This window comes from Meriones unguiculatus, chromosome 6, assembly GCF_030254825.1.
Source record: "Meriones unguiculatus strain TT.TT164.6M chromosome 6, Bangor_MerUng_6.1, whole genome shotgun sequence".
Taxonomy (NCBI): domain Eukaryota; kingdom Metazoa; phylum Chordata; class Mammalia; order Rodentia; family Muridae; genus Meriones; species Meriones unguiculatus.
Genome location: NC_083354.1, coordinates 23,476,617 through 23,489,851, shown reverse-complemented (window position 1 = coordinate 23,489,851; position 13,235 = coordinate 23,476,617). Strand labels below are relative to the sequence as shown.

At 38.8% G+C, this 13,235-nt stretch overlaps 1 protein-coding gene across 4 annotated transcripts in view; it reads left to right on the top strand.

The window, feature by feature from the left end:
- The window catches only part of Dennd4a (DENN domain containing 4A), a 106,864-nt gene that overhangs the window by 71,389 nt on the left and 22,240 nt on the right, over positions 1 to 13,235 (top strand). For all 4 annotated transcript variants that reach the window (XM_060384893.1, XM_060384891.1, XM_060384892.1 and 1 more), the window contains 8 exons: positions 2,417 to 2,550; positions 4,027 to 4,162; positions 4,445 to 4,651; positions 4,735 to 4,863; positions 5,107 to 5,248; positions 7,891 to 8,007; positions 9,384 to 9,515; positions 11,027 to 12,123. In XM_060384893.1, coding sequence (XP_060240876.1) covers positions 2,417 to 2,550; positions 4,027 to 4,162; positions 4,445 to 4,651; positions 4,735 to 4,863; positions 5,107 to 5,248; positions 7,891 to 8,007; positions 9,384 to 9,515; positions 11,027 to 12,123 — 2,094 coding nt within the window. The remainder of the gene's footprint in view (positions 1 to 2,416; positions 2,551 to 4,026; positions 4,163 to 4,444; positions 4,652 to 4,734; positions 4,864 to 5,106; positions 5,249 to 7,890; positions 8,008 to 9,383; positions 9,516 to 11,026; positions 12,124 to 13,235) is intronic.

The following is a 13,235-nucleotide window of genomic DNA, read 5'->3' as shown; positions in this document are numbered from 1 at the left end:
CCTCCTTGATAGTGAACTTGGATTTGAAATATATTGCTGCATTGTCTCTTACTGCCCTGTGAGGTATTGGCAAGAGTCTAGTGCCGTCTTGATTTCTGGATATTTGTGTCAGTCTCTTTCTCTCTCAGGACACCTCTAAAATCCATGATATACTGGATCTCAGGAATATGGGAATATGCCTTGTGTAGGCATTTCTTTATTCAGTGAATTGAATGTGTGTAGCCTTTTAATTTGGAAATTCACTTCCTTCACTTCTAGAAATTTATATTTTTTTATCTTGCCTATTTGTGTTTCTTCTGTAAATATGAATTATTTGACTATTGACCTTCTAGCCTGATCCTCTTACTTTTCAATTTTATCTCATTTTCTTTCTATATATATATATATATATATATATATATATATATGGATTATAGTATAAGTACGTCATTTCCTCCTTTCCTTTTTTTCAAACCCTTTCATGTATAGCTCCTGCTTTCTTTCAAATTCATGTTCTCGTTGTTGTTGTTGTTCGTGGTGGTGGTGGGTGTGTTCCTAAATACATAATTACAACCTACTCAGTCTATATAATGTCAGTTATACATACATGTTTTCAGGGCTGAGCACTTAGATAAGTAGTTAGTACTCTTTCCTAGGGAACACTCTTTCTCGGGCTCTCAGCTTTGCTTAGTTGCTTGTAGTTCTTTGTCATCACTTCTCCACAGTTGGGGGGATCTGAACTCTGGTCCTCTTGCTTATGTGGCAGGAGTTTACCCACTGAGCCATCTCCCTAGCTCACATACAGCACTTTTGATGTGATATGTGTAGCACATGTCTGAAGCACTCCATAGCTAAACAACTTGTATGTTGGCATCCTCTGCTTCCTTTCTCCAGTGCATGATGAGTGTTTGAATCTCAGCTCTGCTATTGTCTCCCACCCCCGTAGCAGCCTTTTGTCTTGGTTTCTGACTTCTAACCTCCTTACTGCCATTCTGGTGGGATTTTACGAAGCAGGAAAGGTATTGTATTTGATTTGATCAGGCAGATTTGATCATATCATCGTTATTTTTCATTAACTATAAAGTCACTATACTTTAGCCAGTGAATTTATTCTCTTTTATTCCCCTATTGTTTGGCACATACATTACTTCTAGTTAGTTACTGTTCCAAACCTACAAAGACATCGTTAGTACTGATAGGAGTTTTTCACATTTTGTTATTTTCTTGAGATAAGAATACAGTAGAAATGTTTGAAGGCATCTTGCTTTCTAAAAATGACCATCCCAGGCTGGGTTTGCAACTTAGTGGTCGGTTGCATTTCTGCTCTGTGTAAACAGACCAACGCCGAGTGCTAGCGGGCAGTAGGCCAGTCTAGCTTATTGCATTCATCGTATCCTTGCTGGGTCAACTCAGAAGTCTCCTCCTCAGGCTACAGAGAAGAGCTCAAACACAATTTTATTAGAGTTTCATAGAAAAAAAGGGGAGGGGGAGGCAAATAGTCTGTAAATCTTGGCAGCTGTGGGGTGGGGACCCGGGGAGGGGTTTGAAGAAGAAAGAGAAGCGAGAAAGCCGTGCCTTAAGAGTTGGGATCTGGAAATGTGGAATGTGCAGCAGCAGACAGTGGCAAGAAGCTGCGTGGCAGAGGGGAGAGAAGACTTTGGAAGGAGGGGAGGAAAACCTGGGGCGCAGAGAAGGCAAGCTAGGGTTTGGGCTGGTATCCAAAGGGAAATGAGAGAAAGAAAAGTTATATTTTCCTGAGTTAGAGCTCAGAAGAACAGGCAGGCTCAGCAGTGCTCCATATGGGAAACCCCGTACACAGCAGCCTGAAAATCTTTGACAAACTGAAAATAGAAAGTTAGCCTCTTTTATACAGATAGAATTTTAAATACCCTCCAACAAGATGTATGAAAAAAAGTGGTGTTCTAACAATAATTATGTTGAGTTTTTCAAAAATTAACACTAATACTCGTTGTTTTAATTGGAAAATAATATAAAGAATAATGTAGATTAACTGCTAGTGATGCTGTCACTCACATTTAATGTGTTAATTGTGGGTGTGCATGTTTGGGAGGAGGAACATGTATAAAAGAACCTATATAACAAAAATAATCACCCTCCTTTTAAAAAATTAGGAATAGAGAACCAGACATAGTGACACAATCCTTTAATCCCAGTTCTTGGGAGGCAGAGGCAGGAAAATCTTATGGGTTCTAGGCCATCCAGGGCTACATAGTGAGATACTCACTCAAAATAAGTATATAAACAAAATAAAAACATACCAGAAACACTCACAAAATTAGAAATAGGGCCACGGAGATGGCTAAGCAGACTAAGGCACTTTTTCACAATAGTCCTATAGTAAACACTAATAGAAACAGTGTATTTAGTTAACCATTGCCCTAACCGATATGGCTTTAAATGCATTTTAAAACTCCAGGTGGATACGGACAAGAGTGGTGAAGTTCGACTTATAGAACTGGATGCATCGTTCAAAAGTGAACATACTGTTTTTGTGACACCTCCTGAGATCCCTCACTTGCCCAACGGCGAAGAGCCCCCGTTACAGTACAGGTATTCAAGAAGCTGTGTGCAGTTGATGGAGAGGCAGTCCATCATCTGGGCATAGCTCTCTAAGGACTGGGGTATTTTCAAAAGTGCAGACTTTCCAGATCTCTAATGTTTAGGTGGTAAGCAAGCCTATCCCACATCCATTTTAAAGTTTTGAGGCATAGACAGAAAAAAAGTTTTCTTCATAAGCTTTGGTATATCTCTAATTTTATGTAAGTATTCCTGTCAATACTGGTTAAATTAATAGACCAGGCAATACTCACTTGTAGCACTTTTATTATAGAATTTTGATTTTTACTTTTTACTGAAAGCAAATTTCCTCACTCCTACTCCCTCTTTCTTGCCACACACACATTGATTAATGTAGCTGATTTACAAAGAGATTATGAATATAATTTAGGTTCATTATCTGTTGCCTTAATTTGTATGATACACAATTTTAAACTATTCATTTTTTGATGAATTTTTATTTTAAGATATGAAATTTTAGACTTGTTGACATTGACTGTTGTTAATTTAGAAATTCTGTAAGAGACTGCTGAGAGATTGCTTTATAGACTTAAATGCTGCATTTATCCCCACATTCAGATCCAGTGGGGCAGACAGAAAAGTCCTGAGTATAGTAAAATAAGAGCAGTGGGGGAGGAAGATTTGTGATTTTGTTTTCAGTGCTTTTTGTCTAAGACTGTATTTTTTTCTTATATTTTAAATTGTTTTTATTCTTCAATAATACTTTAAAGGTTATATAACTCTTCCATATCTGTAATTCATTGAATCACGGGTTGTTGTTTTTTTCTTCCAAAAGTAAGGTCCTAAACCCACTACCTAACCTGATAAGCCAACAAGATAATATGAGAACCTAGTGCAGTGTGCTGATAGGATACATCTACAGCAGCTCTTTCTAGTTTTTATAGATAGAGTATTAAAATATTAAATAAATTTTCTTGTTTTTTTTGAGACAGGGTTTCTCTGTGTAGCCCTGGCTGTCCTGGAACTCACTATGTAGACCAGGCTGGCCTCCAACTCACAGAGATCTGCCTGCCTTTGCCTCCTGAGAGCTGGGATTAAAGACATGCACCACCACCAGCCAGCAAATATCTTAATCCAAAGCAACAGCACTGTTTGCTGTCTTGTTTGAAAGAATATTGTTTAATGATCCCTTTACCACAAGCATCATATGCAAAAACGCTAGCTATGTGTTTATATAAACACTAATTTTTAAAAGTTTGGTGCAGTTGCTTAGGAATTTGATTTCAAGTTCGTTAAAATGTATTTCCACTTTTATTTCCAGATATATTGAATCTGTATTTATAAAATTAATACTTATAAAAATAATAATATTTATTTGTTGAGTATATCTTATAATCTGATAGAATTATAGTTAAATTCTACATTAATGAAAAGTTATTTTATCATAATTCTTCTAGCTAGTAGCAATCTTTCTGTGGTTGAAAAGTAATTTCTTTTTCTCTGAAACAGCTACAATGGATTTCCAGTTCTCAGGAACAATTTATTTGAGAGGCCTGAAGGATTTCTACAAGCACGAAAGAACAAACTGCCTTCAAAACCAAGCAGTCCTAGCAGCCCCTCTCCCATGTTCAGGAGAACAAAACAGGTGCTTTGAGAACTCTACGTGCCTCGTGGAATCAAAGACTAGACAAGGAGTAAATCCGATGCTCCTCTTCCCTTGAGACCTGTACTACCCAGATGATGGGTGCTTGATGCTCTCAGCATAGTTGGTAGTAATCTGACCTAAAACTGTCTCTATGTATCATATGAAACAAATTCAAGAGGAGACTTAAAAATATGTTAGTTATCGACAAGTTTTACAAAAGCCCATGAATTTCTGTGTTCACAATTCACTTTGATAAGGATGCTACCTTGGGTTTCTTTCCAGGAAATCAAGTCAGCCCATAAGATTGCGAAGAGGTATTCTTCTATCCCTCAGATGTGGTCTCGGTGTCTGCTGCGTCACTGTTACGGACTGTGGTTTATTTGTCTCCCAGCTTATGTGAAGGTTTGTCATTCCAAAGTCAGGGCTCTGAAAACAGCGTATGATGTGCTTAAAAAAATGCAGCTGAAGAAGATGGACCCGCCTGATGAGGTGATAAACGTGTTCCCAGTGTGTGCTCTAGATTTCTGTGTGGAGGGTGCCGGCGTCTGTACACCTCTCAACTTGTGTTGCAGGTGTGCTACCGCATCCTCATGCAGCTCTGTGGGCAGTATGACCAGCCGGTGCTTGCAGTCCGTGTGCTTTTTGAAATGCAGAAAGCTGGCATTGACCCCAATGCAATCACTTATGGGTATTACAATAAGGTAATTTAAGGAGGAAATGGTACCGTTTTTGCCACTGCACATCAGTTTAGTACCAAAAGTAATCAGAGGCTCTGTGCTATTTATTTTAGAATGTTCAGAATATCTTTCATAAATTAGGACTTTTTATTTTATCTTGTGTTAGACAGTCTAATCTAACTTTTATCTTCTTTAGCTTGATTCAGAAGCTACTGTATATCATTTATGAAAATTGTTTTACTAATTATACATTTTTTAAACAAATAGGCTGTCCTGGAAAGTACGTGGCCTTCAAGAAGCCGCAGTGGCTACTTTCTTTGGACGAAAGTAAGAAATGTTGTTTTAGGAGTCGCACAGTTCAGAAGAGCTGTGAAGAAACATCCACATTTACCACAGACAGCTCTCTCAGGTAAGTAAAGGGCTATAGGGCGTGCTCATGGTTTGCCTTTTTCAAAACTAATTATAGTTTATATTTTTAGAAAAATTTAAGTACTTTTAAAATACTGAATATTTCCTGGGTTTTGTTGCCAGCCAGTAAATCTAAATAAAAGTTGACTATTAAGCATAGTGCCTGGTACCAGAAGTCTCCTGGATTCGGATTGTTTTAGAGGCGCAGTGTTTGTTAATGTGTAATGAGCTAGATGGAAGGCAGGAACCAAGCCATTCCTGTTCCATGTAGAACTTACACACCGCCTTATGTTCATTTCATGTAGTGTCCATGATATGCCTGAGGCTTGATATGATCAGCCATATGAGGTCAGCTGTGGAATGTTCCGCTTGTGGTGTCATGTTGGTACATAAAAAGTTTTAGGTTTCAGATTTTCAAATTAAGGAAATCCTGCCTGTATTACACAGTTTTTCCCATTTTAGAAGACGAGTTGCTCTTTCTCAAGTTTTAGCAACCTTTGGTGATCTTGTTTAGTAGTCATTAATAATTCACAGTAGATCCTCTGTTGTGGTTGTGTTTTGCTGAGTTGTTGTGGCACTTTTCACATTAGCTCCATAGTAGGTTATTAGCTCTAACAACAAACTGATGTTATCAAACTGGGTTCTTAAGCAGATGGTGGTGGCCAGATGCTGTCAGTCATGGTTTCATGAATAGTGATCATGGGACAGACATTGTGGAACAGGCACCTTTTGATATGGGTTTAATCAAAGTGTCCAAAGTATCTGCTGCTGCTGACAGAGCTGTACAAGTTTGTATGTTCCTCTGTATACATTTGTTATATTACTTTTTAAAATGGTACTTGCTAGTCTGTGTTTTTAGCTTGTTTTCAATGACAAGTTTAACTGTCACTTTTTTATTTTCTATTAGACACTTGACATTAAATTTAATTGCTATATGAAACTCTCATCATTATTTAAGATCTAAGGATTTAGTTTAGTTCATGATAATCTAATCTCTTTGCCATTTTAGGGATTTTTTTTTTTTTTAGGGGAAGGGATCAAATCTGTATATCCTGGGCAAGGGCTCTACCAATGAGCCGTGTTCCCAGCCCTTGCCATGTTATTTTCTTGGACAGATTTTCCTTTTAAGAAATCTGTATTTCTGAGTTAATAGTACTATACCAGTGTCAGCTCCCGATGTTAACACTCCACTGTGGTTGTGGAAGGTTTGGGTAGAGAAACCAGTAAATGACACCACCAGGAATTTTCTGTAGAATGTTACTTTTTACAACTTTTGAATCAAACTTTTTTAAAAGAAGAACTTTCAATTTAAATGTAACTAACAATGAGTATGATATTACTTTCATTAAAATATAGTTACTTAAAAAAAATCACACATTCTCAAATATTCCCTGCCAGACAGAACCCTAGCTTTTTTATCTGTTTTGTTTTCGAGACAGTGTTTCTCGGGCTGTCCTGGAACTCACTGTGTAGACCAGTCTGAGCTGGAACTCACAGAGTTCCCCCTGCGTCTGCCTCCCGCGTGCTAAGAAGTAATGCCCCGCCACCGCCTGGCTTCTGCTCTCCTTAAGAAGGATTTTGTTGTTGCTGTGTGGAGACAGGACCTCTCCACAGAGCCCTGGCTGTCCCAGAACTCGCTGTGACACCACCTGACTGCCTCCAAGTGCTGGAGTTGCAGGCATGTGCCGCCAGGCCCAACTTCCTAAGAGTAATTTTAACACACTGTATTTTTCTCTTTCCTGTATACTCGTACTCAGGTGCAGTTCTATAATTATTCAGTTGGGTTTTTAGAAAAATTACTTGTCAAGTAAAGGAAGTTAAAGGAACCTGAATTTGTGGCAGAATCATTAGACATTGAGTTTCCATGACCTATGTGTGCATGTGTGATTATGAATTCCCTGCAATTTTATCTTCTCCGTTGCTTAGTTAGAACTCAGGCCAGACATGTTGGTGCACACCTTTAATCCCAGCACTCAGGAGGCAGAGGCAGGTGGATCTCTTTGAGACCAGCCTGTTCTATGTAGTGAGTCAGTGCTAGAACTAGCTTTAAAAAAAACCAAAAAACGAAAAAACAACTCAGACTTTTACCTAGAATGATGATGGTCTTGAGAGAAAAATGTGTAGTTTGTCTGGTTGAAGTACCTACAAGATAGTGTAAAGTATACATTTACTTGACTGCAATGTGGAATCAAAAGTAAATTACCCAGAAGTAGTCCCTTTCTTACATTAATGGAGGAGGGTTCTGGGTAGCTAACAGAATAGTGCTTTTGATTGGAGTGTATCCTGAAGTTAATAAGGAAATCCAAACGCTAATGCGTGGTACCTGGGTCTAGTTGGTCTCACTGAGGAGGGATTGGCCAGCAGATCTCCAGATGTAAATTGGTGCTCCCTCCCTGGGATGTCACCATTCTTCTTTATGGTGTGCTGTCACAGTCCCCACCTCAGCCCTTCAGCGGACAAGTCAGGCCCCTATTGCAGTGCTGTCACTCAGGACAGGAGCCAGGAGTGTTCATTCAAGTACTGTGTTGGCCTAGGGACTTTTGCAGTTGACCAGTCTTCTATCTGATCAGTGAGTCTGTCTCGGGTATAAGCTCAAGAAAAGCTTATAATAAGCAGTATAGTATTTGTTCTGTTTTTGCTCAGGTGGCCGGTCTGATCTTGGATATAATTCATTATCTAAGGAAAATATTAGAAGACAGGCTACATCTACTGAAGACATTCAAGGGGAAAAGGACAAAAAAGGGAGTGATTCTAGTTCCTGTACGTATTGTTAAGTTGATTTTATATAAATTAGGAATTTACATGCATAGAAAATACAAATAACTTTAAGTATAAAAGTACTAGTTTTACCTTCTATCTTCCTATTCTAATTATCTTTCTTCTCTTTGATCTCTCTTTACCACCTAATATTTTCACCCAAAAGTGTTCTGGAGCATGTGTGATGGCTCTGTGGTGAAACAGTCTCCAAGCAAATCCTACTCAAGTGTTAAAATACTCGTAGTAGAAATATCTTTTTTTTTTTTTTTTTTTTAACAGAGCTCTTTTTCTGAGGATAAATACTACTTGTCTTAGTTAGGTCTGTTATTGCTGTTAGAAGACAACATGACCGCAAGCAATGTGGGGAGGAAAGATTTACTTGGCTTCTATCTCTGAAGTCATTGTCTACTGGGGAAGCCAAGACGGGGGCAAACAGGGTGGGAAGCTGGAGGCAGGAGTGAGGCAGAGGCCATGGAGAAGTGCAGCTCACTGGCTTGCTCCTCTGACTTCTCAGGCTGCTTTCTTATAGAACCCAGGACCACCATTCCAAGGGTGGCTCAACCCGCAATGGCTTGGGCCCTCCCCCATCAATCACTAGTTAAGAAAATGCCTCACAGGCATGCCTACAGCCTGATCTTATGAAGACATTTTCTCAGTTGAGGCTCCCTCCCCTCTGATGACTCTTGTGTCAAGTGGACATACTAGTGGACACAATATTTTTATTTAAAGTTTCTTAGTGTGATGAACACCACCCATGCTTGTAATACCAGGGAAAAGCAGACAAAGACGGATCTTTGTGAGTTCAAGGCCAGCCTGGTCTACGAAGCAAGTCCAGGATAGCCAGAGCTACACAGAGAGACCCTGTCTCAAAAACAAAAACAAAAACAAATAAAATTTCTTAGTGAACTTTTTATTTATATTTCCCCTTTTCTTCCCACTCCAAAATCTGTCTTTTACATCCAAAGAGAAAAATATAAAATTTATATGACCCATGTATATGACCAGTTCTTAGTAATTTGATCCACACTTGATCGCCTTTAAGTGGAATGACTTATTTGTGGTTGGCAAGTATATAAAGAAGCAGTTAGTGCATTCTCTTTTTACTAATTTATTTAATTTTATGTGCGTTAGTGTGAAGGTGTCAGTTCCCTTGGAACTGGAGTTACAGACAGTTGTGAGCTGCCATGTGGGTGCTGGGAATTGAACCCCAGTCCTTTGGAAGAACAGAGAGTGCTCTTAACCACTGAGCCACCTCTCCCTAGTTACTGTATTCTTATCACCAATTTTCAGTTTGAAATATGCAAGACTAAAAGCTTTTTATAATCCTGCAACATATACGAGCTTAATTTTGCTAACATTTTTTCTTTTCACCTTTATAGTGTCAGAGAATGAGAGTACAAAAGGAAGTGCTGATTGCCTTCCTACTCTCAGTTACCAAAGTTCTTCCAGTATAGTTCGCCTCAATGGTGCAGATAACAACAGTGCTGATACAGTATCTGGAGACTGTGCAGGTAAGTTGAATAGTACACTTTCGCTATGTGCAGAGTGAATTATGTCTGTGTCTACTAAATATGTATTTTTTAAATATTTTTTTAAATTACATTTCATATGTGCTACAGCCATGTGTGTGGGTCAGAGGACAACTTGTGGGAGGTAGTTTTCTTCAGGTGGTCAGACTTTGTGGCAGACATCCTAATCCATTGTGCCATCTTACTGATCCCAGTGAATATTTAATTTTTCAAGATATTAATGCCCTAGAATTACCTATTAGAATATATTTGTGTGCCCTCTCCTAGTAAAATTTAGGAGCTTTGGTTTTGTATTTTATAGCATATTTGCTCAAGATTTTATTATAACGAGTTATAAGGACACACCTGCAGTCTAAGCGCTACCTTTTGAATTTGGACTATTGGGACTTTTAGACGGGAAATTGTGCAAAAAGAGGGAGTAGTGAATCTGAGGAGACACGTAGCCAACTTTTAAATGAACCATGTGCTTTTATAGTCTGATGCAGTTTCTGTTTATTCAGAGACAAACTAGATAGTCCTTCAGATTAAGAAACTAATCCCCATGGCCGTGGTGGTGCACATTTAATCCCAGCACTTGGCAGGCAGGGGCAGGGGAATCTGTGAGTTCTTGGCCCCCTGGTCTACTTAGCATTCTCCAAGCAGCCCAGGCTACTTAGTGAAAACATGTCTGGAAAAAAAAAAAGCCAACAACATTTTTGTTTTGTTTTGTTTTGTTTATTTGGTTGGTTGGTTGGTTGGTTGGTTTGCTTTTGGTTTTTGAGACAGGATTTCTCTATGTAGCCTTCATTGTCCTGGAACTCACTCTTTAGATCAGCTTGGCCTCAAAACTCACAGAGATCTGCCTGCCTCTCCCTCCCTGAGTGCTGAGATTACAGGAATGCGCCACCATGCCCAGCTTAAAAGATATTTCTATAGTACAAAACAGAAATTACTGTATTAAAACAAAGGTAAAGTTACTTAATCTATATGTATAGTCAAAAAAGATTTGAAGATTTAAAAATAATTTTTACTTGTGAATAAAATTAATAAAGTTACCATTGGTTTGATTTGATGTTTGGGACTTGTTTTCCATCGTAATAAGGAGACGGCTTAGACTCTCAAGTTCATCTAACATAGTTACAGTTGTATAGCGGTTACTTAGTGTAAATTTATTACTGTTAAAATGTAAATCTTAATTGGTAAGCTTTTCTTTTCTACGTGTACTCTAATGGCTGAAAGCATAGCCTTTCTCATTAGACAAATCTGAATCTGAGTTTGTTACTGAAGAACTAGGTAACTTTGGCTGAATAGTTTATCTCTCTGCATGTCTGCTTCATCTGCTAATGTTGGAATGTTTATAGCAACAATGGCAAAAATAAAGTAGGACCTGCTAAATACCAGGCAGCCAGTGAGCACCTGCTGTTTTCATTCCTATTACTAGTATTTTAAATATTTGAGATGACATATTTGCACAGTACATTTTCATAGCTGAAAGCACATTTCTTGTTTTCCAGAAAGTACACCTGAGCTGCTCTTAATGTCATCTCTTGAGGATACAAATGAAGCACAAAACATGCAAAGCAGATGCTTCAGGAAAAGACACAAAAGTGATGGTGAATCCCATTTGCAGCAGCAAATGGCCTGGGGAAATAGGAACCGTAATCTCAGTGGTAGGGTACTGATGGGATTTATGCTGAATAGAATTAACCAGGAAGCAAACCCTGGAGATATGGTTGAAAAATTAGGAGCTGATGCAAAAATTCTTTCAAATGTTATTTCAAAAAGCACAAGACCAAATAGTCTTGATATTGGAAAGCCACCCGTAAGATCAAAAAGAGATAGCCTAGAGAAGGAGTCTAGTGATGATGACACACCTTTTGATGGTTCAAACTGCTTGGATAAAGTGGATTCTCCTGTTATTTTTGACTTAGAAGATTTAGATACTGAAACAGATGGATCAAAAGTGGGATGTGTCATTGCACAAAATCCCAAGAGGCTTCAGCGTATAAACAGCAGCTTTTCAGTAAAACCTTCTGAAAAAACAGATGTTGTCACAGGATTTGACCCTCTCTCTCTTTTGGTTGCTGAGACTGAACAGCAGCAGAAAGTGGAAGAAGAAGAGGATGAAGATGATAGCAAAAGTGTTTCAACACCATCTGCTAGGCGCAATTTAGCTGAAGAAATTGAAATGTATATGAATAACATGAGCAGTCCTTTGACAAGTCGTACACCAAGCATTGACTTACAACGAGCATGTGATGATAAGTTAACCAATAAGAAAAGTCCAACTTTGGTCAAGGCCTGCAGAAGATCAAGCCTGCCTCCTAATTCTCCCAGGCCAGTGAGACTTACCAAATCTAAAAGTTATACCAAAAATGAGGAGAGACCAAGGGATAGACTATGGTCTTCGCCAGCCTTCTCACCCACTTGTCCGTTTAGGGAAGGATCTCAAGAAACATTAGCCCATTCGTCACCTTCATTTAACTTAGATACACTGCTGGTACCTAAACTCGATGTTCTACGGCACAGTGTGTTCTCTGCTGGGAAAGGAGTTGCAGAGAAAGCAAGCAAATGGTACTCAAGGTTCACCATGTACACCACATCATCAAAGGTAGGTTTGTTGGTATTCCTACCTTTTTTTTTTCTAAGCTGCCTTTACCACTTCTGCTACTAAAAGCTTACTTATGAGTACATCTGTCCTAACCATTCTCCTTAAATATAGCTTATAAAAGACAATGAGGGTTTTTTTTAATTTTTTATTAATTGTTTATTGCAATTTATTCACTTTGTATCCCAGCTGTGGCCCCCTCCCTTCTTCCCTCCTTCTTCTCCTCCTATGCCCCTCCCCTAGTCCATTGATAGGGGAGGACCTCCTCCCCTTCTATCTGACCCTGGGTTATCAGGTCTCATCAGGACTAGCTGCATTGTCTGGCAAGGCTGCATGCCACTGGGAGGGACAATGAGATTTTTTTAAAGATTTTTTTTAAATTGATGTGCATGGGGTGTAAGTGAGGCAGTTCATGCCTTTAATTGATGTGCATGTATATGTGTGCCTGTGTGAGTTCATGTGAACCATCTGTGTGCAAGTGCAGAGACTAGAAAAGGATATAGGGTTCCTAGAAACTATAGTTGCAGACAGTTGTGAGCTGCCATGTGGGTGCTGGGAACCAAACCCAGATCCTCTGCAAGAGCGGTAAGTGCTCATAACCATTAAGCCAACTCTCTAGCTCCAAGACAAATTTTTTTAACCTGAGCATTACCCTGTTATATGAAAGATCTGAATTTAAGTATTTCCTGCAGAATACACATTTTTCTCAGTGTCTAGTAGGTCTCCAAAAATTACTAACCAGGAGTATGCTATCTCCTCCTGGTTAGGATGAAGTATCTTATGCCAAACTTTTATTTCTCCCTAGAACAAAAATGTAGATGAAGTGTAGAAAGTAAGTGTTTATAATCATCAGAGAACTGTCAGAATTAGAGAACAGAAAGACAAGATCCCAGCTATCCTGATATACAGAGAGAGTTCCAGGATATCCAGGACTACACTGAGAAAACCTGTCTTTAAAAACCATAAATAAATAAATAATCCAGAAAGAGATTTCATAAAGGAACTACATCAATAGTCATTTTCCCCAGAAGGCATTTTTTGTTAATTGTGAGCATAAAAGATAAGGTTGCCGTCTTGGACAGGAGAGAGGGGAAATGAAGAGAAAGGGGAAACAA